Source organism: Lynx canadensis, chromosome B1 (assembly GCF_007474595.2).
Source record: "Lynx canadensis isolate LIC74 chromosome B1, mLynCan4.pri.v2, whole genome shotgun sequence".
Classification (NCBI taxonomy): Eukaryota; Metazoa; Chordata; class Mammalia; order Carnivora; family Felidae; genus Lynx; species Lynx canadensis.
In genome coordinates, this window is record NC_044306.2 from 150,257,679 (window position 1) to 150,285,447 (window position 27,769).

Genomic DNA, 27,769 nt, shown 5'->3' on the forward strand with positions numbered 1-27,769 from the left:
ATGAAGCTTCCGGAAAATGCCAGTGTTGTAGTTACCGGACGGGAACACTTTATGAATGGTAAGTTTTTCTGTAAAAGGGTAATAGCTTCATGGGAATAATTATTTAAGCAGTCAGTCAGTTAGCCAATCAACCACTCTCTCATGCAATTAATCAGTCACTAAATATATCAAACAAACAAGTGTTGGGACCAAAAACTTGGCATTGTCTTCAATTCCTAAAATGCCTCTGGGAATAAGAAGTGGAAAAATTGGAATTATGTGTGAGGTATCCAGTTACAATAAACACCAGAAAGGGAGAAATCTACCCTCGGACTGGCCTGGTTCTTACTAACCAAAAAAAGAAAAAAAATATTCTATAGATATTCTTTGTCTCTACAACCAAGGTTAAGATCCCCATGATACACAGAATTTGTTGCCTTTAGGTCCTCTTCCAGCGATACTTCAAGAAGCCTTTGGGAAGGTTATCAACAACAAAGTTTGCAATCATCCACATTCATTATCTGGTCTGGTTACCAACAAAATGCTATGTGCTGTGTTTAAATCAGGAAAAGCTGATGCCTGTCAGGTATGTCTAGACATATTATCAAATCATTTTGTCCCAAAGTACTAATTGAATTGAAGTGTTTATCAGTACAAATTTCTTTTGTGTGTATTAATGATTTCCATAGAGTAGCTTATTTGATCCACATAACAGATATTTATTAATCCCACTTATATCAGACACCAGCCTACGTGCTGGGGATGTATTGCTGAACAAAATCTCTGCCTTCATGGCAGTCTAGGAATCCATACAAAGGATAATACTTACATGGTGATAAAAAAATTTGGCCCTATTTTCTGGGCCATTTGCACAATGCGCTGCTGTCTCTTCCCTTATCCAGAAATGTGGCCGGAGGTTTAGCATGTATACACGTCACCCATTTCTCAGGCTTCATTCATGATGAAGCAGTCAAGTCACTTTTTCTTCATAGTCAAGGCTGAACTCATTATAAAGTTCAATTCTGGTCAATCCAACATATGGCAGCTGTAGGCAGTATATTGTGATTTGTAGTTACCCTTGGTTTTGAATAAACCTAAGTTCCACAGTTCTAAGCTCAAAAGAAAGTGGACTCTTTTCAGTACCCAGGGACTTCTGATAAGTCCAGAGAAGCAGTAAAAGGAAATTCTTTGACAGGACAAGAAACATGTCTTCCTATCTTCTTCTAGAATGATCCTGGTGGACTGCTAGCTTACCCTGACTCTAGAAAAGTCTGGCACCTTGTTGGAATAGTAAGCTGGGGTGATGGATACGCTAAAAAGAATAAGCCAGGTGTTTATACTCCAGTCACTGCTTATCATGATTGGATTACATCCAAGACTGGGCTCTGAAAGAAAAGTAACTTTGGAACGGACCATAAAGACAGCTAGCCGTAGGGTATTCTTATCCATTGCTTCAAATCCTTTTCACTTTTGATTGTTGATATAAATCATTTTCTTACATTCAAATACCTAAAGTTCTTTAATATTTTATATCTAAAATGCTATCCATTCATATATTTATGTATTTAATGAATATAGGGGAAAAAAAGAAATGAGGGCCAAAATATTTTATTAATAGCCTAGTTCAGATTTATCTTACCATTATATTTAGAATTTGCCTTAATTAATTTTTCAGAATTTTTTAAATGTTTATGTATTTTTGAGAGAGAGCGCCCACGCATGAGCAGGGGAGGGGCAGAGAGAGAGAGTGACAGATGATCTGAAGAGGGTTTTGTGCTGACGGCAGAGTCCAATATGGGGCTTCAACTCATGTACCATGAGATCATGACCTGAGCTGAAGTCAGCCATTTAACCTACTGAGCCACCCAGGCACACCTATTTATCAGAATTTTGAAAAATACATATTTTGTTATATATGATGGATCTACCAAATAAATTGTTTTTAATTCTGTAAATTATGGAATATGTTAAACTGGAATATGTCAGATAAATAACACACATTTCTTATTTATGTATGAAATCGTTTGCGTACCTTGCATAATCATATAATCTTGGAGTGGAGAAGGGATGTGTGAGCTAGAAAAAGTTTCTCAATTTATAGATAAGAAAACTGAAGACTAGAGAGGACAGTTTGCTTGCTTAAAGTCACTCTTCAGCCTCTCCTATAAGTTGTGACCCTCATGTGGTAGAATTTAGGTGCAAAATTAGTTGGAAGTTTTAAATGATTTTTAGGTTGCAATTACTTATATAACATTCTCCTCATGTCCTCTTTTTGTCGTGTGTTTGTCTTCACTTGTAGCAAAAATAATGTGAGGTCCTCAAGGGCAAGTGACTGTGTGGCATTTATTATAATGAGTCTCTTTATAGTGTATGTGCAAATAAATGTATGGGGGCTGATTTTGTAGTCTCTGCAAATACTTTTTGTAATTTCCTAAAATAGGTAAAAGCAGCTAAAGTTTTCAAAAGCAGCCAAAACAATCTAGAAAAAAATACTCCTTCTTTCAATTGTTTGTGATGTTACTCTCTCATTCTTTCTTTATTATAAAGTAGGATTCAAATGACATGATGTCAAACCAAACCATAGCCAGGTGTGACAAGCTGGTGTTTTCTCTCCCCTCTCTTCTCAGGCAGGTGACACATATTAACTCTACCCCTTCCCTGCTCCGCCCCTCCCCTCTGGCAACCACCAGTTTGTTCTCTGTATTTGTGAGTCTGTTTTGATTTGTTTTGTTTTTTAGGTTCCACATATAAGTGAAATATTATGGTACTTGTCCTTCTCTGTCTGATTTATGAAATATCTCTTTACTTGGATTCCAGGAAAAAAAAAAAAAAAGTACTTTTTTGCAATCTTTCTATGTCATCAGCTATTCTTTCTCAGTTTGTACTGCCAGAACTTCTACTAGCTTTTCCCCAGCTCTGAACATTGGTGTGCCCCAGGACTCAATCCTCAGATCTCTCCTCTTCTCCACTTACACTCATACCCTACATCATCATATCCAGTCCAGTATTTTCAATACTAACTGCTTGCTGACAATTTCTAAATGTATTAACTTTAGTTCTGACTTCCCCTTGGATCTTCAGTTGCGTGCCTAAAATTTCTACTTGAAGGTCTAATAGACAACTTATATTAGCATTTCAAAACAGAATTCTTCATATTTCCTGAGTCTTCTACATCTAAAAAAGGGAAAAGGTCCTGGAGTCATCCTGGGTAGGAATTATTTGAAATGCTATCCTTTGTAATTTTCCTTATAGGGTTTCATGTAGAACTTACAATTGGATTAGGAAAGGTCTATCCTTATCTTTGGAAATGCCTGGATACGTGGTTTTGACTCTTGGCTAAAATAAGGCCAAAGGATTTGTGTGAGATTTACATGAGGTTTAAAATCAGAAACTGTCCTTGCAGACTCTGAGCCAGTTTGTTTCCCAATCCAAGATCCTCTGGATCTTGGTGTTAACAGAGTTTGGTGGTTCGATCTGGAGACAAAATATATATGTATGTGTGAATAAGGACAGTGGGAGTTTACATCTGTATATCTTTTGGTCTTCCAATGCTTGCCTGTATTCTCTCAATGTGCTGTATCCTTTGCTTTTTTTTAATGTAAGTATTCCCTATGGAATGTAAGTCTTATGCAAACTTTATGTAAGTGTTCCCTGTGGAATCTTATGCTTTCTTCAACTATGTAAACTTGTGAAATCTTTTTGAAGTTTAATATTTAAAAGTGCAGCAGTGGTGTGCTGAAACTAGCTTGTACCAATGTATGAGTTTAATGTTAAAATTTCAGGAATTATGTTAGCCAGTTGTGAAACACACTGCAGTTGAAAACTAAGAGTACTAAATACCCAAAACTCATCATGTCCTAATTATGTTACTACATTTTACTAGTACTTTGGGTCTTGAGGTTATTTACATCTATGGTATCTGTATGTTAAAAATAAATATAATAGAGTGTTATTGTTCATCCCTTCCCAAATTCATGTTCAGTGATACAATGTGCGTAGTTCTAAATTGTCCATGTTGTCAGTATTTACACCATAGAAATTGACCAATGTCACAAATTAGTTCCAAACCCCTAACCCTGACACCTGGTTTAAATACTTACCAGGCATCACTGAATGCACCTATTCTTCATTTATGCTTTAAAAAAAACCACCAGATAATGCAACTGGAGCACAATTTCTGTATCTTGACATTACAAACTGGGTTTTTGGTCATTGTGCCAGATGTTTTATTGAGTGCCTTAAGTGCTCATCACTGAGGTGAATGAGGCTTGATACTGGTTTTCATTTTTCATAATTTTAATGCAAAAGGAAGTTCTAGAAGAAGCTATCTTTGAAACATGTCATAATGATTTGTCAAGGACATTTCAGATTTGCAGTTTGTAGTGATTAAAGGATTCCAGAAAAGACATTTTTATTACAATATGTTGTATCCTCTACAATTATTACATTTAATTATGGAAATAAAATAATCCTATCTTATTTTCTTATGTTGTTTCTTCAAAAAATTTAATTATCTTCACTTAAAATTTGTCACAGTTGACATGGCTGAGTAAAAAAATTTTATTTACACTAAATATAGGAGTACGTATTATGTGAGAATCCAATTAAATAACCATCTCTGGTTTTAAAAGCCTATGTTTATACTCTTTAAGTCACATTTATCTCTGAAAAAGTGATTCAGCAAGGGAGGAATTACTAGCCAGGGTAATGGGAGATTGTCCTCACATTTTCCTTCTAGCTCACTGATAAAAGAGAATTAGGAGGAATCAAACAAAGCCACAATCAGAGGAAGGACAAAGTTTTAGTAATAGGGAGAATTAGTCTAGGAGCATCTCTTTCTCCTCCTTAATTAACATCCTACTCCACCCTAACCTCAACACCCTCAGAGAATAAAACCTAAACTCTGTATTATGACTTGTGAATCCATAAAAGCCTTGACTCACTCTTCCTATTCTTCATTCAAGACACAGTTCAGGTGTTACTTTACCTGGAAGCTTTTCTTGACATCCCCCGGCTGGTGCTCCAGATTGCCCCAGGCGTACATCTGGTCCTCATGCTTTCCACAAGATGCAAAACTTTTATTTATGCATCTGAATATCCTACTAGACTATGAGCTTCTCAAGGGCTCTTTTTCATCTCTGTGTTCCTGGACCTGTGGCTGGTTCAATGGAGGTAGTCATTGTGTCCAAAGGAATGATGCCAAAATGTACTGTTGGGATCTGGCTGTTACATATATTTCTGTTTTATCACCCATTGGGCCCTTGCATTTAACCTGTTCTCCAATCTCCTGTTACTGGAGATTTCTGAAATGTGCTATCCCAGGCCTTTCCAAATGATGTACTCCTTGTCTAGAATGTCTTTCCCTGATTTTTTTTTCTGGTAAACCCCTTCCATCCTTTAAAAATTATCTGACACCTTTGGGAGATTTTTATCCTTTGTGCTCTCATGGATTTTGTGCTTATTGTCATCAAGCCATCATCTCACCCTGGAAAGTCCTACAAAGCCAACAGATACGATTTATTTTTAGTCAGTATTAACTTGACCTGACTCCCTGGGAGCTTGTCTTTTATTGCCAATTTCACTTTTTTCCTCTACTCAGATCATATTAAGGACAAAGTTTTATTTCATTTCAATAAGCATTTTGAAAAAAAATAATATTTCATAAATTAATACATCGATTTAAGTACACATATTAGCATCCATTTAAATGTGAAGTATTATTTACTCTTCCTTTGAAGTATTAATGATATTGAATTATCATTCTGTATTTTCTTTTTTTTAAGTTTATTTATTTAGTTTGGGAGAGAAAGAGAGAGCACATGCATGCAAGTGGCAGAGAGAAGGGAGGAAGAGAGAATCCCAAACGGGCTCCACACTGTCTGCATGGAGACATGTTTGAACCCACAAACTGTGAGATCATGACCTTAGCTGAAATCAAGTGTCGGACATTTAACCAATGAGCCACCCAGGTGCGCCTCTTCATTTCATATTTTCACTCAATACTTTTTCTTGAAGTCTTTCTATATTGATCTACAATTGTATCAGTCATAGTTCAGAGCAGGAAAGGCTTGTTAAACAGAAAGGAGTTTGAAGCAGAAAACCATGTTGTCAAAATTGTCATAACAGCTGGGGATGAAGGCTCTAGGCTAAGCCTCAAGGGTAATTCATAGAATAATGGAAAACTGATGCCAGGGGAAGGGATAGAAACTGGCATTTCTGACTTTAATAGTTAAGATCCAAAGAACAGAAAGCATCGGCAACACTTTGTTTTGTTAATAGTACCCTTCACTGTGCAAAAGCATTTTATTTTGGTGTGGTCTCAGTTTAATGTTGCTTTTGTGTCCCTTGCCTGAGGAGACATATCTAGAAAGATGTCTCTATGACTGAGGTCAAAGAAATTACTGCAACATTTTCTTCTAGGAGTTTTATGGTTTCCTGTCGTATATTAGGTCTATAATCTATTTTGAATTTATTTTGTGTATGGTGTAAGAAAGTGGTCTAGTTTCAATCTTTTGCATGTAGCTTTCCAGTTTTCCCAGCACCACTTGTTGAAGAGAAAACCACTTGTTTTCCCCATTGTATATTCTTGCCTCCTTTGTTGTAGATTAATTGATCATATAATCATGGGTTTATTTCTGGGCTCTTTATTCTGTCCTATTGATCTATGTGTCTACTTCTGTATCAGTACCACACTGTCTTGATTGCCACAGCTTTGTAGCATATCTTGAAATATGGGATTGTGGTAACTCCAGCCCCATTCTTTTTTCTCAAGACTGCTTTGGCTATTCAGGGTCTTCTGCACAGCAAAAGAAACCATCAACAGAACTGAAAGGCAACTTCTTCAATGGGAGAAGATATTTGCAAATGATATATCTGACAAGGGTTTAATATACAAAATATATAAAGGGCTTATACAACTCAACACCAAAATAAAATGACCCAATTTAAAAATGGGCAGAAGACCTGAACATACATTTTTCCAAAGAAGACATACAGATGGTCAACAGACATACTAATCATTAGGGAAATGTAAATAAAAACCATAATGAGATATTACCTTACAACTGTCAGAATGGCTAGAATGAAAAACGTAAGAAATAACAAATGTTGATGAGAATGTGGAAAGAAATGAACACTCATGCACTGCTGGTGGGAATGCAAATTGGTGCAGCCATTGTGGTATCACATGAAAGTTCCTCAAAAAATTAAAAATAGAATTACCATATGACCCAGTAATTCTACTACTGGGCATTTACCCAAAGAATACAAAAACAATAATTCAAAAGATACATAAACCCTTGTATTTATTGCAGCATTATTTATAATAGACAAGATATGGAAGCAACCCAGTGTCTACCCATAGATGAATGGATAAAGAAGATGTGATGGAGAAGATACATTGGAATATTACTCAACCACAAAAAAGAATGTGCCATTTAAATGTTGCCATTTAAAACAGCATGGATGGAGCTAGAGGGTATTATGCTAAGCAAAATACATCAGAGAAAGACATATACTATATACTTTCACTCATATGTAAAATGTAAGGAACAAAACAAATGAACAAAAAAGAGACCAACAAAAAAATACTTCTAAAAAAAAGTTTATTTATTTAATTTAGGGAGGAAGGGAAGAGAGAGGGAGAGAGAGAATCCCAAGCAGTCTCTGCACTGATAGCTTGATCCCACAAACTGTGAGATATGATCTGTGCTGAAATCAAGAGTCCAAAGCTTAACCAGCTGAACCACCTGGGTGTCCCCCCAAAAGATTCTTAAATACAGAGAACAACCTAGTGGCTGCCAGAGGGGAAATGGTGGGGTGAGGGGTGAATCAGATAAATGAGATCAATAGCACACTTATTTTTTTTTAAGTTTAATTATTTATTTTGAGAGAGAGAGAGAGAGAGAGCACACATGAGAATGCGCAGAAGGGTTAGAGAGGGGAAGAGAGAGAATCCTAAGCAGGTTCCATAATGTCAGCACAGAGCCTGATCTGGGGCTCAATCTTAGGAATCATGAGATCATGACTTGAGCCAAAATCAAGAGTTGAATTCTTAACCAACTGAGCCACTCAGATGCCCCAAGAGCACACTTATCTTGATGAGCACTGAGTAATGGATAGAATTGTTGAGTCACTATTTTTGTACACCTGAAACTAATATAACCCTGTATGTTAATTATACTTCAAAAGAAAAACAGGATAGAGGTTACTTTTGGGGGAGGGTGGGAGGCTAAGGCTGTGATAGGGTACTGGGGAGCGGTTGAGGTGGCAGACAAAGTTCCTTTTAAAAAAAAATTATTTTGAGAGAGAGAGAGAGAGTGAGAGCGAATGGGGAAGAGGGGCAGAGGGGGAGAGAGAGAGAGAGAATCCCAAGCAGACTCCACACTTGGTGCAGAGCCCAACTTGGGGCTCATGACCTGAGCCAAAATAGAGATTTGGTGCTTAACCAACTGAGCCACCCAAGTGCCCCCAAAATTCCATTTCTTAACCGTGACAGTGGATACGTGGATATTTTCCTTACACCAACTAACTCATTAAACTTATTAAGTAATACTGAAAGAAAGAAAGAAAGAAAGAAAGAAAGAAAGAAAGAAAGAAAGAAAGAAAAAAGAAATAAAGAAAAAAGGAAAAGAAAGGAAGAAAGAACAACAGGGAGGGAGGCAGGGAAAAGAGAAAAGAAAAGAAAAAACGAAACGAACAAGAAAAGAGAAAAAAGAAAGCACCAGCACTGATGATATTATCACTGCAGCCTCCTGATACTTACAAGCTGGTTGGTCTTTTGTCTCTAAACTATTTCTTGGCCCCCAGACAAGCTGAAGAACAGACAGTGAAATGCTGCTACCAGAACACATCATCTATCCATGAGCTTTTACCAGCATAAATCCACAAGTGACCTCATTCTGCCTTAGAAGGCATCTGACATGCTTCTCCCTTTCAAGTTCATGGTGAGTGGATCTAGCTGGCCAAACCCAAATTGTAGCCAGAATCCTAATGCAAAGGAGTCTGGAGATGTCATGTTTAGCTTTCCAATCTCTGCAGCAGAAAAAGGATCTTAGAATGAGGATGAGCACATCCAACCCACTATATTTTACTATAACCTCTTTCCTTTTAACACCTAATAACATTCCAGAATATTGATACACCATTGTATGTTTGTTTAATTTTTTTTTTGAGAGAGGAGAGACAGACAGAGAGACAGACAGACAGTGGGGAGGGGCAGAGGGAGAGGAAGAGGAGAGGGGGATGGAGAGAGGAGAGAGAGAGAGAGAGAGATGAGAGAGAGGATGAGAGAGAGAGAGAGGAATCTTAAGCAAGCTCCATGCTCAGCACGGAGCCCGAGTTGGAGCTCAATCCCATGGCCCTGGGATCATGACCTGAGCTGAAATCAAGAAGCAGAGGCTTAACCGACTGAGCCACTGAGGTGTCTCGATATGTCATAGTTATTTAACCGTTTTCTTCCATTAATAATTAGTTTCCTTTTTTTTTTTTGCTATTGCAAACTTTTTAATAATATTTTCATATAATCCTGTTTGGTTACCTATGCCAGGATCGAAATCTAGGTGGATACCTAAAAGTGAAACTGCCTGGTTATAGGGGATAAAGGTATAAAATTAAACAGGTTCTCCCTCTAAGGTTTGCTGCTTTGATTCTCCTACCGTCAACATATGGGGGCCATTTCCCCACATGCTTACCAAATCTTAAAATAAAATGTTTGATCTGGGTAGTGCTGTATATTGTGCTGATGTATATTTACATAATATTAATGGATGATATTAAGCATTTTTATACTGTCCATACACATTTCTTCTGTGAATATCTTTTAAAACCCTATATACACTAATGCTGGTTTTTAAATATCTTATTAGCTTTTAGGAGATCTCCGTATATTTTGGTTGTTAATCAGTATTTTAAACACATAGTTTATTTACTGAACATATACTGGATACAAGCACTCTGATGATCATTATTAAAAATAGAAATACAAGATATAGTCTTTGCCTTTAAGTTCAAGCAGGTTACACTTTCACTGGGGTCATAGGACCATCCCACAGGACATATTTAAGTAGAAATCAATACAACATAGATGCTTAAATCTAAAATGAGCACTAATGACAGTAAATATTAGAAGCCAGAAAAAAGAGATCAAAGAGAATAATACTTTACAGGAAAAGCTTCATGAAGGAAGTGGCAATTAGGCTGGACCATGAAGCATGAATAAACATTGAATGGGTCGAAATGACAATCCTGAGAGTATTAAACAGCATGAATAAATGCATGGATGTAGGAAAACACTGCCATTCAAGGAATGGAACTGTCAGAAATGGCTAAAGTCAAGTCAAGTTTTGGGCAAAGTCATTATTAAGGTAATACAATGTCCTGGATATTGTGCCAAGCACTTGGTCTCAGCTGATATAACAAACTTACAGGTATGATATTGTTAGACTGCATTTTTACCTATAAGAAAGCTGAAGCTCGAAAAGATTTATACCAATAGCTAGTTACCAATAGACCTGGCATTGGGATAGAGGTCATGTCCTTTGTTTCACCAAACTACTTTGGAACAACATAAATAAAAAGAAATGTGTTCTAGAGAGCCTTGAATATTAACCAGAGAAATTTATATTTTATCCTGAAAGCAGTTTGAAAGTTTTGAAGATTTTAAATAGATAAGTGTCATGAATATGTGTTTTAGGAAGATGATTCATGTTAATATCATCATTCAGGTCTCTGTTCAAAAGCCTCCTCTTCAGAGATGCCTTTCCTGCCCACCCTAAGATAGCTGTTACCCTCCACCCTCCCAACACACACAGCACTCTCTATCCAATTGCCCTGCTTCATTTTCTTTATAACATATATAAATATATTAAATTATGCATTTACTATTTTGAGTGTTTATCTGTTTTTTTCTCATTAAGTGTAAGCTCCATGAAGACAGGGGGCTTTATCATATTCCTTGTTGTATTTCCACTACTAGGAACGATATGTAAACCTCAGGAAGTTTTCAACAAGTATTTATTAAATGAATGAATGAAGTGAATAAATGGTGAAATATATGAAAGACAGTGCCAACAGTCTATATTTATATCCAAAATATCTTAATGACCTCCTGATTTTTTTGTTTTCATAAGAAGTTGGTGTCACCCAAAAGCCTAATCCATATTCCTTTAGTTAAAACAACTCTTGACTAGATTAGTTCTATTTCCTATAAACAATTACCAAATAGGACTGATATTTCTTACACCAAAACCTATCTCCACCTGCAAATCCATTTCTACAAAAGTATGTACACAGTTCCAGAGAGAATTTTTAGATTAAGCATGTTTCAAATAGTAATGTTGTAGTAGAATTTTCATATCAAAAAAAAAAACACAACAAAATAATGTATATTTGTCATTTGTCAGAGACTGCTCTGGTGGATACAGCTGGTTTCACTGAGGAGGAGTTTTCATGAAAGGAATGGATGGGGTTTGAGTCAGAACACTGATTCATCAAACTGTGGTAGTATGTCCTGGGTGGATCTCTCAGCGACCAATCCAAGTTATGTCTATCTTTTTCTAAGTATCCAACTCAAAGATAATTTTCACGTCTTCCTTTAAACCACAGATCCATAGCTGTCATCAACACTTGCTAAACGAGTTTCTTTTAATTGCTTTCTGCTATTGCACCCAACCCTTTAAAACCCCAAGTATCATTGTGGTTAGCACAGTTACTGAGAACCACCGACCAGGACAAAGGAAGTGCAGAAGTTTCCTTTATCTTCATTAACACCAACAGCCATTATATCAGCACATTATGTACAGGTAAGTAGAGATTTGCTTGCCCAGAATTCTGACATAATTAGAATTAACTGTTTCGCCAATGACTCCCACCCAAGGGTTGCAGTAAAAATAACTCACTTTAGAGGGGGTTTGTAATATTTTTCTACAGCATTTTGGATTTTCTGCATGGCGACACTCCTGTCGCATACGTGCATTTGTGTCTGGAATCTGTAGTTTTATGTCATGTTTTGGAGAATGCTTCAGAAGGGTGACAGGTAGCTTAACATCCTATGAATGAAAAATGACGGTGTGACTGTTATAGAGGGAGGAAGCAGAGAGAAAAATTTCACTTATAAACCAAATATTAATTGTATTAATGATGATTATGACTCCTCTGATTGTTTAATATCTTGTGTTTTCTAAACTGCTTTCATAAATATTGCCTTGATACTCACAGTACCATTCTTTATAGGTACACTCTGTAGAATTGCATATAAACCATGTATTTTTATCTGTAAAATGTCATGAACTAGAATAGAATCATTATGCATAGACATGTGCTATTTATTTTCAAAGTATATAACTAGATAGTATTATGTTAAGTGAACAGTGATCATCAATGCCATTTTGAAAATACACTTTTAGCTTACAAGACGTTTTCATCAAAATATATGCAAATAGCAAATGAAGTGGAACTAATTATAAATATTTAATGTTCAGATAAGTGTAAAATATAAATGCAGTCCTCACACAATATTTCTCTTAAAATTTGCATCTTGAGTCAAATTTTTAGCCCTTTAAGTACACATACGCACACACAAACACACACAATTTACAGTATCAGTATTCATGTAAAAATGTGATTAGAAAGAGCATACTCACAGAGACAGAATATACTAAGAACATTTTTTGAACTAAAGTAAATAATTTACTTTGTGCAATTTCTTTATTAAAAATATCATATTATTCATAACCCTGATGTTTTCTTTTAGCCACATCTCTGATTTATCAGTATAGGAAAGCGTGATCATACACATTTAATAAGTGGAAAGTAAACAGCATAATTATTAAAAAACATAACTTTTATGCTGGATAGATGTGGATTTTTTTTTTTTTTTTTTTGGTTTTGGTTAGGTTTGGTTTGTGTTTATAGTGTCCCTTCTTCTTTTTGTACACCTTAACACTTTTGTGAAGTCTTCACCTGAAAGATTCAAAGGATTATTAATGCATTGTTTACAAGCACTCCTAGTTACTTAGAAAAGTTTCAAACCTTAATTTAGTGGTTAGTTTCAGGCTGAGGCATTAATCTGCCCAGAAGAACTTAAAGGGATTTGGAAACATGGTTGTTTCTGCAGGTGCTTTTGAGGAGATTTTAGTCAATTTTGTGGTTGCATTTGGGTGCCTAAATAATGACTAGCCAAGAGGAAGAAAGAAACACTAGACATGGAAATAAAAACTTCAATGCCATATTATATCAATTTCAATTGTTTTCTTAGGGTAGTTCTCTAGGACAGAACGGAAAAGGTCTCAGAAAGAAAGTGATGTTTTAGATCCTTGCCAAGGTAGCATTGAGAATTCATGGCCAAGAGTTTGTTATTTTTGTATTTTTTAATGGCAAGATATAATTGATATTCTGTATCCTCTTATGTATCCTCTATTCAGTAATTCCCCTTATGTGATTTTTCAGAAGAATTTATAGTATGCAGTACCAGAAATATTGGCTAAATAGCTGAGTGGTTTTTCTGTGTGGGAAGTATTTCATTTTTAAGCGGATATTTAATCTGCATCATGGTTTGTAAGATCTTTAGGTTATCAGTTAAAGGTAGCTACAACTGCGAGAAGCATCTGAGCTCGTGACAAGCAATAATCAAAATGGAAAAAGGGGATAGGCAACATAAATATGAAATTCTACAGCATTTTCAATGAAGGGCAACTGGAATTAGGAAGTGATTCAGTCCTCCACTTTCAAGCCATAGCGTCTGGATGAATTCTAACATAGCTTATTTGATCACATTTTAATAGATTTATTATGTTCTTATAAAAATACCAGTTCTAAAACAGATTGCAAAGATAAAAGAGAAAAAATTGCCCAAATATATATGAAGTCGTGTCCAGAGGTAAAGATCTAAAACAAAACTAGACAAAACAAGAAATGTACCAGTATATCCCCAGTTAAGACACTCCTAAGAAAAGTAATTCGTGAGACTTTATGGGAGACAGAAAAGTAAGGAAAGGGTGTGGAGCAAAGATTAGAGGAATCAAGCAGTGAGCAAGTAGTCTTGGTGGAGCCAAATGCCTAGGAGATGAGGTAAGTACTTACCCATCTCTGAAAGGTGGACAAGATTTTGAATTGGACAGTTAAGAAACATATGCTGACAATTTAAAGTCTTTTGAGTGATTTCAAACAATGAGACTGTGAAATTAAGGAAAGCCACAAACATGGAGATAAATTAGTTGTAGTCAGAATGGAAACAAATGTTTGCCTTGGAAAGAGAAGTGTTGATTCTGTACTATGTTTTATATAACAAGCTGTAATTTACTAATTCAGTTTCACAGCTTTGTTTGTTCCCTGTTTTCAGATGAGTCCTAAATTAACCCCAACTATGGTTCCTCAGTTAACTACTGGTGTGACATCTCCATTTGTGTACTAGAAATTTAAATGTCTCTTAAATTCCAGATACATATCTCTTAGGCTTCATCTGACTCTCTTTTTACCTATTCTTTACAAACATAGCTAACTAATTACCAAATTCTGACAAAGATTCCACTGTAAATGTTCTCAAATTCATCACTTTGTTTCTTTTCTTACTACCACAATCCAGAATGCTATCATTCCATTCCCATTGATTATATTAGCCTCTTTGCTCATTGGTCCTCCCCTTTCATTTTTCTCCCTCCTTTAAACTACAGTATCCAGACTGAAGATTCATCTTCCTAAGCACTGCATGTCCTCATGTTAGTCATTTCCACCAGATAAAATCAAAATCTCTTCTGATTAGCACTGAAGGCCTTCCATAATTTGTAACCCTCTGATCTATTTATCCTTCAGAGTCTCATGTCCTTGATATCCCTTGGCTTCATTTATATACTATTTCAACAAATATTATCAATAATGTGCTAGACACCACATATGGCCTGGGTATAAACAATACATCATGAATAACAAATAATGACATGGGCCAGATGATAACAAGACCTCGACCAGAGGTGAAAAGGACTGCCATGTAAAAATAAAAAATACTCTCAGTGTAGATCCATATTAGGGTGAGCCATGGAAGGCCTCAAGAAAGAGGAGATGACAGAGTTGAGGATAAAGTTTGAGTGGGGGCTCACTGGGTAGGCTTGAGGCAGACATTTTAGGCAGAAGGACCAGAGCGTGCAAGGCCATGGAGGTGTGGAAAAGTCTGGTTGTCTGTGGAAACTCTGAGTAGTTTGAAATGGCTGAAACATAGATTAGAACAGGTTGGGAATGAGATGAGATGGTGGAGGGCTTGTCTTAAGTCAGGGGCACAATTTATATGTGGAAACACGAGGAAAAAGAAGGATGTGGGATACAAATGAAGAGAAGTTCACAAATGTGATGATGGAGTTGTAAAGATTCTCTTCTGATGCTTTTCATTTTCTTAGTGGACTAGGAAGTAAGGTTACCAGCTAAGCTTGAGAATGGGGCAAATGGTGCTGGAGGTTTGAGGTAAAAGGAGAAGTATGAAGTCATTTTAAAGAGAGTGAAAAAACTCCGTAGAGGATGTATTTAAAACAACAACAACAACAACAAACTTGTTCTCCTGGAAGTATCAACCCAATTTATTTTTATCTGAGACCTAATACATCATACATACTCCTCTCCAATGCTGCTTCTAATCTGAAAACTCTAACAATATGTCCAGCTATATTAAAGTTTTCCAGTTTTGCCATGAAGATAGCATACAGTTTAGTAAGAATCTGTATCACTAACAGTGTTAAACTGAAGATTCTCAGACTCTTTTGGGAATTTGAGTTAATTAGATCTGGGGTAGGATACCATAATCTGCATATGTAACAACCACTTTCAGGTGATTTTGATAAAGGCCATCCTCCAACCATACTTGGAGGAGCCCCAATATTTAAGACAAAATCTCAAAACCTTTGTGTGGCAACAAAGTCCTTGTTGTTGCCTCCTTATCAGGATTTTCCAGAGAAACAGAAACAAGAGGATATCTCTTTCTGTCTCTATTTCCTCCTCCTCCTCTCTCTCTTTCTCTCCTTTCTCTATCAATAGATGATAGATAAGAGATCTATACAAATATATAGATACACAAACATAAGATATATCCATGTATCTAAAGTAGCTTCACACAGTTGTAAAGTTAGCAAGGCTGGAAACTCAGGCAGGATTTCTATGTCATACTTCCAAGGCAGACTGTTTTTTTCTTCTGATGAAAACCTCAGTTTTAGCTCTTATGGCCTTCACCTGATTGAACGAGGCCCACCCACTTGCAGAAGTTAATCTCCTTACAGTCAACTGATTATAAATGTTTATTACAGCCACAGAATACTTTCATGGCAACATGTAGCCTCATGTTTGGCCAGACAACCTGGCACCATAGCCTAGCTAAAATTGACATTTAAAATTAGACATTATAGGGGCGCCTGGGTGGCGCAGTCGGTTAAGCGTCCGACTTCAGCCAGGTCACGATCTCGCGGTCCGGGAGTTCGAGCCCCGTGTCAGGCTCTGGGCTGATGGCTCAGAGCCTGGAGCCTGCTTCCGATTCTGTGTCTCCCTCTCTCTCTGCCCCTCGCCCGTTCATGCTCTGTCTCTCTCTGTCCCCAAAATAAATAACGTTGAAAAAAAAATTAAAATTAGACATTATACTGTCCAGCTTTATCTTTGGTCAATCCATGACAGTTTGCAGCAAGAAAATTGAATTCCTGGCTAGTAAGCTAGCAAGAAAGATGGACACTGCTCTCACCCAATATAGCACTTCATATTTGCATGTGTTCTCTGGATATAACAAGGACATAATAAAATAGAATTTGATCATAATTCAAAATTATGATAAGCTTTGGCATAAAGAACTTATAAGACATTTCTATTTTCCTCTCTTCTTCCTCCCCAACCTGGCAAGGTCTTCACTAGTTGATACTAACTCTGTCACTACCCCATTGGTCATGGGAGACAACTAGATGCTAAGTATAGATAACTTGACATTATCGTATTCCTGAAAAATAATTTCATAGCACAGATCCAAAGAGGTTTAATTGTAAATTTCTTCCTTCTTTCTCTTCCTCCCTTTCCTCGTTTTCTTCTTTCTTTCTTTCTTTCTTCTTTCTTTCTTTCTTTCTTTCTTTCTTTCTTACTTTTTTCCCTTCCCTTTCCTTACCTTACCTTTCCTGTCCTTTCTTCATATATCTTTTGCTACCCCTATGCCTAAATGAGCTAATAAGGGTGAGCAAGAGTAAAGATTTGGAGTGTCTGTGACTTTTTTTTTTTGATATACATTTTTATATTCATATCCTTTACTTGCAGACCAGTCACAGCTTCCCGTCCATCTTTGCCACTATGGATGATTGCACTGATTGTGTTCGGAGTGTTGGCAATCCTGGGAATAACCATGGTCTCCTGGTTCATTTTCTGGCAGTAGGTTGGTAAAGAACACATTTTTATTTATTTCAGTTTGTTGTAAACTTATTTCCATTTCTACCAAAGACAAAGAGATAATTGCAAATAATAAATTATCTGTCTTCCTTTATTTTTTAAAAGTTTATTTTATTTATTTTGAGAGAGAGAGCCTAAGCAGGGGAAGGGTAGAGAGAGAGAGGGAGAGACAGAATCCCAAGCAGGCTCTGGGCTGTCAGCACAGAGCCCCAAGCCGGGCTCTATCTCACGAGCCATGAGATCATGACCAAGCCAAATCAAGAGTCAGACACTTAACCAACTGAGCCATCCAGGCACCCCTCTATCTTCCTTTAAAATGGCCATCAGTGACCCAAGATCCCAGAAAGAAGCATGTGCCAAGCTCCCTATTGCAGACATCTTTTGTATATACACAAGTAAAAGAATATCTATGATACAGAGACATGAATGCACAGATAGACCATTGATAGGCAGGAAACGTAATCTACCAAGTTGGTATTAATATGTGTTACCTTATAATTAAAGTACTAAGACAAGAAAGACAAGAAATCAGCATATGCTTACACTGCTCATTTTTCTCCCAACTTCCCAGTAGTTGTTAGCAATGTTATTCTTTTTATATTCTCAACCTTTATAATACTTCATTTGCAATTATAATTACTAGATGTTTTCTAAAGAATACTATGGGAAGTGATTCTAGGGGTGGGACATAGAGAGTTTGCAGCTATATTTTGATTCATCATCTCAAACATTCTCTTATGCAGTCTGTTATTTTAACTCCATGGAACACTTGTCTTCAGTTTTTAACACAAGAAGTGGGGTAGCCTTGAGGAACGCTCCTTAATATACAGACTCTCTGAACTATAATATAGTGATCCTGACGTCTCTCCTTTGTTCATCCCAACTCACCTCCAGAAGGTTGCCTTAACCAGGAGATTAGAGCACATATAATAAAATGGCACGTTAGTATGGATTCGCATTATTTTCACTGCTGTCATTCTGCAGGGTCAAATAGGACCTTTGGAAATATTCCTTGTCTTTTTCCAGGCCCTGAAGTCGCATTACACTAATAATAGAGTCATTGAGAATTTAGAAAAATCCTCAATGAACTCAGCTTGTGAGGAGATGTATCTCTGATATGTATCATTTTTCAGCCTAGTTTATATTTCACATTTGGGGGAATATTTGCTTCATAGTTTTTAGCCTGGAGTTGTGTCTTTCTTTTGTTTCCTTGGAAATGAGCCCTTTACTCTTGTCTTGGGTGTTTTTATAAGTTAGAGGAAGGAGAACATAAAAGAAATGCCTTAACTCTGTCAGATTTTTTTTTTTTTAATTTTTTTTTTTTCCCAACGTTTATTTATTTTTGGGGACAGAGAGAGACAGAGCATGAACGGGGGAGGGGCAGAGAGAGAGGGAGACACAGAATCGGAAACAGGCTCCAGGCTCTGAGCCATCAGCCCAGAGCCTGACGCGGGGCTCGAACTCCCGGACCGCGAGATCGTGACATGGCTGAAGTCGGACGCTTAACCGACTGCGCCACCCAGGCGCCCCTGACTCTGTCAGATTTAAATAGAAGTGTTCTCATAATTTATGCTTAAAATATTTATCGCACTTCAGAAACACTGCACAAAACCAAAACCAAAATGTGTGTGTGTTTGTATGTGTGTGTTACATGTAAGTTGTAAGTTTTCTTATAGAAATAAGTTCTAAGTAATCAAGTCATGAAAAGTCATAAAACAATTTCTTTCTGTCCCTTATCCATCTCAATTCATATGGCTTTGAACCACTTATAGAAATGGGAATATTAATCATAAGGTGCAGATGTGCCTTATGGATATCTCATCCCTAAGGGTGTTTTCATTTCACCAGGTACCAACAGATCTCAGTGACTGATTTCACAGTGACCTCAGCATAGTGAGCCATCTCTGTGGCTGAATGCTGTGTGGAATTAAATTAATACTCAATTCCTTGTTTAGGGTATGGTTTCTAGTCTTAATGTCTTAGACATTAAATGTTTAGTTATCCACTGGCTCTTGGAAAAGTGCTCCATGCAGTTGTAATAAAAGTTTGTATCTTGTCAATTATTAGTCTACATTGAGGAATATTCATGGCAGCCTAATTATCATAGTAGGTAGAAATATTTAGGAATCTAAATAAAGAACTGAAAGATACACTGTGAACACTGAATTATAAAAAAGAAAGTTGAATAGTTTAAAGATCTATGTTTACTACTTATGTCAAAATCTAATAAGCTACCATTGCAAAGTTCGGTCTCTATAGTACAAGATCCATGATCCCCAGACAAACTAACTATAATTAGCAATGTTGGTTCACAAATTATATCATAAACAACCCTTTTCAGCATTTTGTTTAGACGTTTCTGACTTCTTTTTTTTTCACACTTTTCACTGTAAAATATTTTCACCACTTATAATAGAAAGTCATATTCATTTAATTATGGTGCTTTCCTTCTCTGCATTTGTATAGAACCTGCAATTAGATGATTAATGTTTTAATTATATCCTATTAGTACCTTGTGTAATGATTTCAACCATATTGAGCCTGTCACTTCCATCACATAGTCTTCAAAAGCAATGCTCATATTGCACAATCGTATAATATTTATTCAGTGCTTACTATATGCTAGGTGTTGTTATATAGCATCTAGAATATTTCTAAGTGCTTAGTATCTATCACATATTAGAGGTAAGATATATCAATGTCTTACCTCTAATAGGTATCTAGTATCTATGAGAATTTAGAAGGAAATAAAATGGATTAGGTGTAGTCTTTGTACTCAAATCGAATTTTTTGTTGATTCTTGGCTTTTAGTATCATATGAATTAGTCAAGTTACTGAATATCTCAACACCACATTTTTCCAGAAAAAAAAGGGATATACTTCATATGTTCTTTTATAAAGTATCTTCTCATGGTACATACTTAATAAATGGTAACTATTTTTACTCATAGTTACTAATTATATGACAGAAATCTCACTTACAGTATATAGTTCTATCTGTCTCAATCAAGTTATTACTCTTCTTGCTGACTTTTGTCTATATCTATATATGCTGCATTATTGGTCCGTAAACACTTTTCACAATGCCCAGGTATCTAACGGCTGTGCCAGAAAGATTCACAGGCTTATCAATGTCTAATATGAGCACAATATTTACTAGTTGATATTACTATGTAATCTGTATCTGCATTTGAAATCCATTTCACCTAAATAATTCTTGGATGATGTTTTTATCTCACAGAAAACACGACTTACTATTATCAAGGTAGCTTTGAAGTGCTGGATATCCCATACAACAGAAATTATCAAAGAGAGACATCACCAGAAAATAACTATCTTAGCAAAATTCTTGAGACTAAGGTAAACTGGTATTTTCCTATATTTATTTCATTGTTAGTTCTCTGAAATATAAATATATTATTGGAATATGACGTTTGATTCTGTTCTCTTTAACAGATGGTTGATGCATTTCAAAGTTCTAGCATTTACAGACAATATATCAATTCTCAAGTCATCACACTGGTGTAAGTAACTAATAATAGCAGTTAGAAAAGAGATCAACTCATTCATACATACATATTTCAGGCACCTCTGTGAAATGTCACAGTCATTCGCCAATAAGTTACTAATACAGTATTATCGTAAGTTAAATGCCAGACTAATTGTTCAATATAAAACCAAAGCAAAGATGGGGCTATCTAGTTTTATCCACTAGATCTATTGAGAATGTGTTATTCATATAATGCATTAAATTATAGTTGCCTCATCACTCAAGCTTCTTAAGTTTTTATGTCTAGCAAATAGTAGGTGATCCCTTAGACCAATGTTTGATAGTCTAAAATTTTTATTTAGTAGTTGTGTAAATACAGACCCTGTTTTCTCATGTCTTTCTTTTTCGTTTTTTGGTCTTATGTAAATCTATTTAATGACTCATTTTCTTCTACTTGCAAATCAGCCAGACACCTTGTGGAACTACCCTAGAGTTCTTACAGGGTAGAAAAGAGCATATCTACATCAGGCTTTGATGTCAAGGAAGTCCTTGTAGTCACCATAACAAGAAGTAAAATAGCTACCGTATGTGGGTTTAGAGTAGCACGGAATAGCAGAGGGAGGCCTAGAACAGAAGTTAGGCAACTTGATCCCAGTCTTTACCACTTAGTAATCCCAGAGTCATTAAATCACTTTGACTCTATTTACCTCTCTGTGAAATACTGTCATAGCACCTTCGCTGCCTCTCTCATGTAAATGCACTTAGGGTCAAAGAAGGTAATGTGTATGGAAAGATATGTAAATAAACACATTTCCAGTGAAGGCAATTACTGCTTTTACCTTCATCAGTGTCACCAGCTATGCCTGCTCCTGGAATTCATGGGACTCCTGGAATTGCAGAACACATCAAGATCTCCACTACAATTAACCTTGAGAGATGATTTTAGTATTGGAAAGAGATGGGAGCTAAAATTGAAGGGCCCAGGTATCTTTCAGAGAAGTCTGCAACCACTGCAATCTCTTCCAAAGGAAGCGATGGAGAGGCTACAGGACAGACGTTTTCATTTTGACACCCCTTTCTATGATAATCAAACCTGCATGAGCTGAGTGCTTCCTAGCACTGATTATTGATTTATATGCCAAAAGGTTAATCATCTGTCAGGGAGAGCCAAAGCATAAAAATGCCACTTTGGACACTATCCTCAAAGCTGTTTGACAATTCCTACATGTCCACCCGTCACCTTCTTGGGTTGCTTACCCCTATCTGAATTCCAAACAAATCTTCCCTGAATGCGATGGTCAGGTTCATCTTCCTCAAGCACAGTTTTATTCAACAACTTCTCTTTACTTCTATCTCTTGGCTCACATTAAAAGTCCTCCTCCATCTGAGCCCAATCTTAGACACTGCTGTCTCTGTGACTTGGCACAGGGAGACAAAACAGTGTAAAGACTCTGGGTTATAGAGTCAGTTGTACTGAATCTGATTTGAGTTTAGTAGCTGTATAATCTTGAGCCTATTAGGTAACCTGTCAGAGCTTCTGTTTTTCCTTGTCTACAAAATGAAGACAATGATACCCATGCTGCAGGCTTGTTGTGAAGTCTAAGTGTGACAATAAATGTGAAAATACGTACCTAGAACACAGCAGATCCCCAGTAAATGCAAATTAATTATCGCTATCCAGTTATTCTGGAGTGTTACTCTTCTTCTCTACCTGATGAAATTGTCTGCTTGATGTTGAAGTAGTGATAAAACACTTTAAAGCCAGTGTGTATGCCACCTCTTTCATGAAAATTTCTCTAATTCTTTAAATAAAAAATAACTTATCCTTCCTCTATTTGCAGATAAGACAAAATAAATATTATCCCTTCTGCCTCATTTATTGTAGTCATTTGTATAGATGTCTAATTTCCTAGAAATCTGGAAATTCTTGGAGGGTAGGAGCCATGTCTTAGTCACGCTTGCATCACCGACTAGCACCCATTCCAGTCACTTGTCTATAGCAGTTGCCCAATAAATGATTGATGAATACATGAATAAGCAGGCCCAGTTCTCACATGATATTTCCACCCTGTGCCGCAGGCCTTTCCTACTTTTCAGATTTGTAGAACTACTTGTCCTCTAAGATGAATGCTGTAGCTGCTTGCATACTGTCACCAGGTAAATGTAGGCAGATGGATGATCCTGTGATTAACCAAAAGTGAAGGTACTGCACAAACCCATAAAAAGACAGAAGATATAAAAATATGAAAGATCAGGGAATGAGGAAGGAAATGCTATTTTCTTAGCAACATAAGAAATATGCTTATCTTGTTGAAACATACTTATCTTGCTTCCAGTCCTCATAACAACAGTCTAACTGCACATATATGGCTGATATTCAAGGCTCCCAGATCAATGAAGGAAAACACCAGAAGAAGAATTGAAAGTGTCTTACGTCAGATGCTGAGAAACCACGCAGGCTCTCTGACTACAGATCCTAATTCTCTTAGGCTTAAGGGTAAGCTTATGAATTAAATAGGAGCAGTGTTATTTCATCTTTTTATTTCTAACATATATCACAAGTACCAGGAACAAAGCTGATCCTGAATTTTTTAAATGAATAGGCCATTATTTTATTTCAGAGCAATAATTTGTATTCTTCGTTACTAAAAACATTATAATCAAATCATAATAATACCACACTTTAAAGCACTTCTGGGAGAAAAGCTGCTTCTGATTATAAAGCAAATAGTAAGACTTTGAACAGTCCTTAAAAGTAACAGTGTGTCTTGTATATATTTTTCATGATCTCCTATAAACTTCAAAAATATCAAACAATCTGCCATTATAAGACAGGTCAGTTTTTAAGTTATTTTTGTCTACTGACAGGAATCAGTTTCACTTGTGGGTCTTTTTGATCTTCTAAGAAAAGATACTGACCGTTTTCCACCTTAGGTGATAAAGATTATATTCCAATTAAATAAAAATGAAGTCTCTCATTTGGAGCTATGGAGGTGGTATTTCCATATCATACATTTGCATAGAGTAAAAGAACAATTCAAATAAACCAATATTCTCTCCTTTCTACTAACATTTTCTCCTGAGATTCAAAATTATTTCTGACCTCCTCTCTGCTGAACCTAGCTAGCATCTTACTCCATTGGCTCCAAGGTCAATGGCTTATGCTAGGTATTATATTTACCATGAGCTTTTTGTTCTATTTCAGAAATCAGTAAGGTTGATGCTGAAAAGATTATCAACAACCGTAAGTTCAGATACTTCTTAATTAAATGTGTGAGATGATCTAAGACATAACAGTCAAGATTTGTTACTGTTGGCTAGTTACAATTCTAACTAGGTACCTTACATACAACTCATTTAATCCTCACAACAATCCTAAAGATAGATATTATTTATTATCATTCCATGTTAGAGTTGGGGAAACTGAAGCACAAAGAAGTGAAATAATTTGCCTAAATTCAACCAGCTTGTGAATGGTGTGGTCAGAATTCAAACCAGGGAGTCTGGTTGCAGAGCCCATGGACTTAACTGTGACTTTATCTGCCTCCCAGAGCTCTCATATTCTCCAGGTGCTGAGGTATCTTGGAGATACTGTGCTGGGTATGGAGGTGATCTAGGGGTTGCTAGTGATTCCTTTGCAGATTACATCCTGTTCTCTTCAGTGCAAGATATTGTCAGATAGAACCATACAAGAATAACTCAGCTCAGTTTCTGCTTTATAATCAAACAAGTGTCTTCCTACTCTCAATGGAACAAAACTGACTCTGACAGGCTGTGGGACACGAGCAAGGATGTCAGCTACGTATGATAGAATCAAAGGAGGTTCCAATGCTCAGAAGGGAGAATGGCCTTGGCAAGCAACTCTCAAAAAGAATGGCCGACACTACTGCGGGGCATCTTTGATCAGTGAAAGACACCTGGTGACTGCAGCTCACTGCTTTCAAAAGTAAGTTCATCATGTTGCTCAAGGATAGGGAGACCAAAGACTGGAACTGGGCCAGTTCACACTTGTTATCTCAGTTAATTATCAATAGCTCTCTTCTCAAGTGTCCTGGTTTGGAAAACAAATTATATGGGAAGCCAATCTAAGATTTTCCTGCGTTACCTGTAAGAATGGGAAGAGTCATTCATTCTTGATACGGCATTTTTTTCTCACATGATTCTTATCTTTCATCACTTTATACTGCAGACATCCTTAACTACTCGTAGTTGCTAAAACACATCATCCTGTTTCATAGCTTCCTCGCCTTCTGCACATACCATCCCCTTCTCATTTTTTAGGCAACTCTGACCCAGCTCTATGGTCTCACCCAAAATGCTACTTTCCTTAAGAAATATCTGAATACTACTTGGCAATGAGAAAGAATGACATATGGCCTTTTGTGGCAACACGGATGGAACTGGAGAGTGTTATGCTAAGTGAAATAAGTCATACAGAGAAAGAGAGATACCATATGTTTTCACTCTTATGTGGATCCTGAGAAACTTAACAGTAGACCATGGGGGAGGGGAAGGGGAAAAAAAGATAGGGAGGGAGCCAAACCGTAAGAGACTCTTAAAAACTGAGAATAAACAAGGGTTGATGGGGGGGTGGGAGGGAGGGGAAAATGGGTGATGGGCATTGAGGAGGGCACCTGTTGGGATGAGCACTGGGTGTTGTATGGAAACCAATTTGACAATAATTTTCATATAAAAAAAAGAAATATCTGTTCCCTAGAGCATGCAGATTTAAGTCCACCTGTTTTCTTGTCCCACTAATTATACACAAATCACTTAAGCAATTAGAACTGTCTGTGTTTATGCCCATCCTTCATTATATTTAAGTTTCTGGAAGGTATGGCTATTAATTTTTATTTCTATATCCCCACTGCTTTACACAGTATATGGTATAGGGAGGGACTCAAACAGTTTTTTAATTTATGAAGAAAATCAGATTGTATCACTGCTAATGAGCTATGGCACAAGGGAATATTAATGTCATTAAAAAGTACAGTAGATGAAGGCCATGTTTCTACTATTTTGAAATAAATACAAAATATATAATTTTTGCTCTTTCAGGACAAACAATCCAAAAAACTATACTGTCAGCTTTGGCACCAGAGTAAATCCCCCCTATATGCAACATCATATTCAACAAATTATAGTTCATGAAGACTACATCCCGGGTGAACATCATGATGATATTGCAATTATACAGCTCACCGAAAAAGTCTTATTCAAGAATGATGTACATCGAGTTTGTCTTCCTGAAGCCACACAGGTTTTTCCACCAGGTGAAGGAGTTGTTGTTACAGGATGGGGAGCACTTTCATATAATGGTAAGTCCAGTGAAAATTTAACAGTGTGTCAGTACAAAAGCACGAAAAATGGTGGGCTAGGCACAGAGTCAAAGGCATCATTTACTTCAGGATGCCTACTTCTCCCAGGCAATATCTCAGGAAATGATGCGTATGGACTTATGGCTTTGCAAATTGCCTTGGTGTGGAATGTTCTGTGGAGACCAATTGATTGTAGAAATTCCCTAACCTGGAGAAACTAACTGAGAAAGTTCTGGTTCAAAGATATAAGAAGAGAGATAAGGACATAGAAAGGCAGTATTTAAAAGATTTCAAATGATTCTTTGAAGATGTCCTTTTCATTGGTTCGGGTGAGGGAAATGAGTAGGCAAGAGTCAAATACAGGTTTTATGCACAGAGGACAAAGCAAGTTTTCCATCCTGCTCTGTTTTAGAACAGCTCTTTTACTAATTTGTATACTTCCTTTAGGTAAATACCCAGAGGTACTTCAGAAAGCATCTGTGAAGATTATTGACACAAATACCTGTAATGCTCAGGAAGGATATTATGGTATGGTATTAGACACAATGCTATGCGCTGGGTACTTGGAAGGAAATATCGATGCCTGCCAGGTAAGTCTGGACACTAGTCACATTGACCATCAGTTACAAATAACTGCTATTATTTTATGAAAGTCATCAATACAAAGACAATTTCTATGCTTCAGTTAATTTGCATTTTGACAATCCTGTTAAACTCTTCCAGCTAAAGTAATTCTCCACTACATGCAATATATGTTTATAAGTGTTTAACAAACACTTAAGTTGGACTTACTCTGAGCCCAGCACTGATTGCAGTTTTTTACAAATAATTCATTTAATCCTCATACAACATTGTGATGTGGGTACTATCATTATCATTTTATAGATGAGAAAACCGAGGCAGAGGAAGGTAAAGTGATTGGCACAAGATCACACAGGTAGTAACTGGGAGAGCTGGCATATAAACCAAAGTAGTCTAGGATCACAGTCCATAATCTTAATCACATTTCAATAAAAGATCAGTCTCAGAAAATTTTAATCTACTTCCAGCCTATTTCTCTTTCCTTCTTAGCCTCCTCATGGCTAGGGTTCTGGCTACTTTTCTCAGACATAAAGCCCTGTTTTCCAAGTACATCTATAATATTTGCTTCCCAAAAGCTTTCTCTTAGAACTAGCTAACTAGTTTCTCATAGAACTAGATAACTTATCAGTTCATGCCTGCAAGGTTCAGGTCAACACCAAAGAGTCCCAGAGAATATAATCTGGCCAAAAGTGAGGTTAAGGGTGATGCAGGGATTTACACCATACATTTTCCTATGGTCTGTATGAAGGATGAGTCACAAACTTTATCTGGGCTGATCACTTAGTGTAAGTAAAGTATCTGGAAGTTAATTCTCATAATGATAAATATTATTTGTCTTATTTAGGGTGATTCTGGAGGACCACTAGTTCATCCTAATTCTCGAAATATTTGGTACCTTGTTGGAATAGTGAGCTGGGGAGAAGAATGTGGTAAAATCAATAAGCCAGGTGTCTACATGCGAGTGACTGCCTACCGCAACTGGATCGCCTCCAAGACTGGTATCTAA

The 27,769-nt window shown here is 36.7% G+C and overlaps 1 protein-coding gene across 1 annotated transcript; it reads left to right on the forward strand.

The window, feature by feature from the left end:
* On the forward strand, positions 1-27,769 carry TMPRSS11B (transmembrane serine protease 11B). The gene is given in 13 exon segments (XM_030314496.1): positions 1-58; positions 423-565; positions 14,318-14,382; positions 17,245-17,327; positions 17,330-17,359; positions 20,615-20,733; positions 20,830-20,897; positions 23,200-23,360; positions 24,069-24,107; positions 24,635-24,809; positions 25,922-26,181; positions 26,629-26,771; positions 27,608-27,769. Coding segments are annotated over 13 exon segments (1,506 nt in total).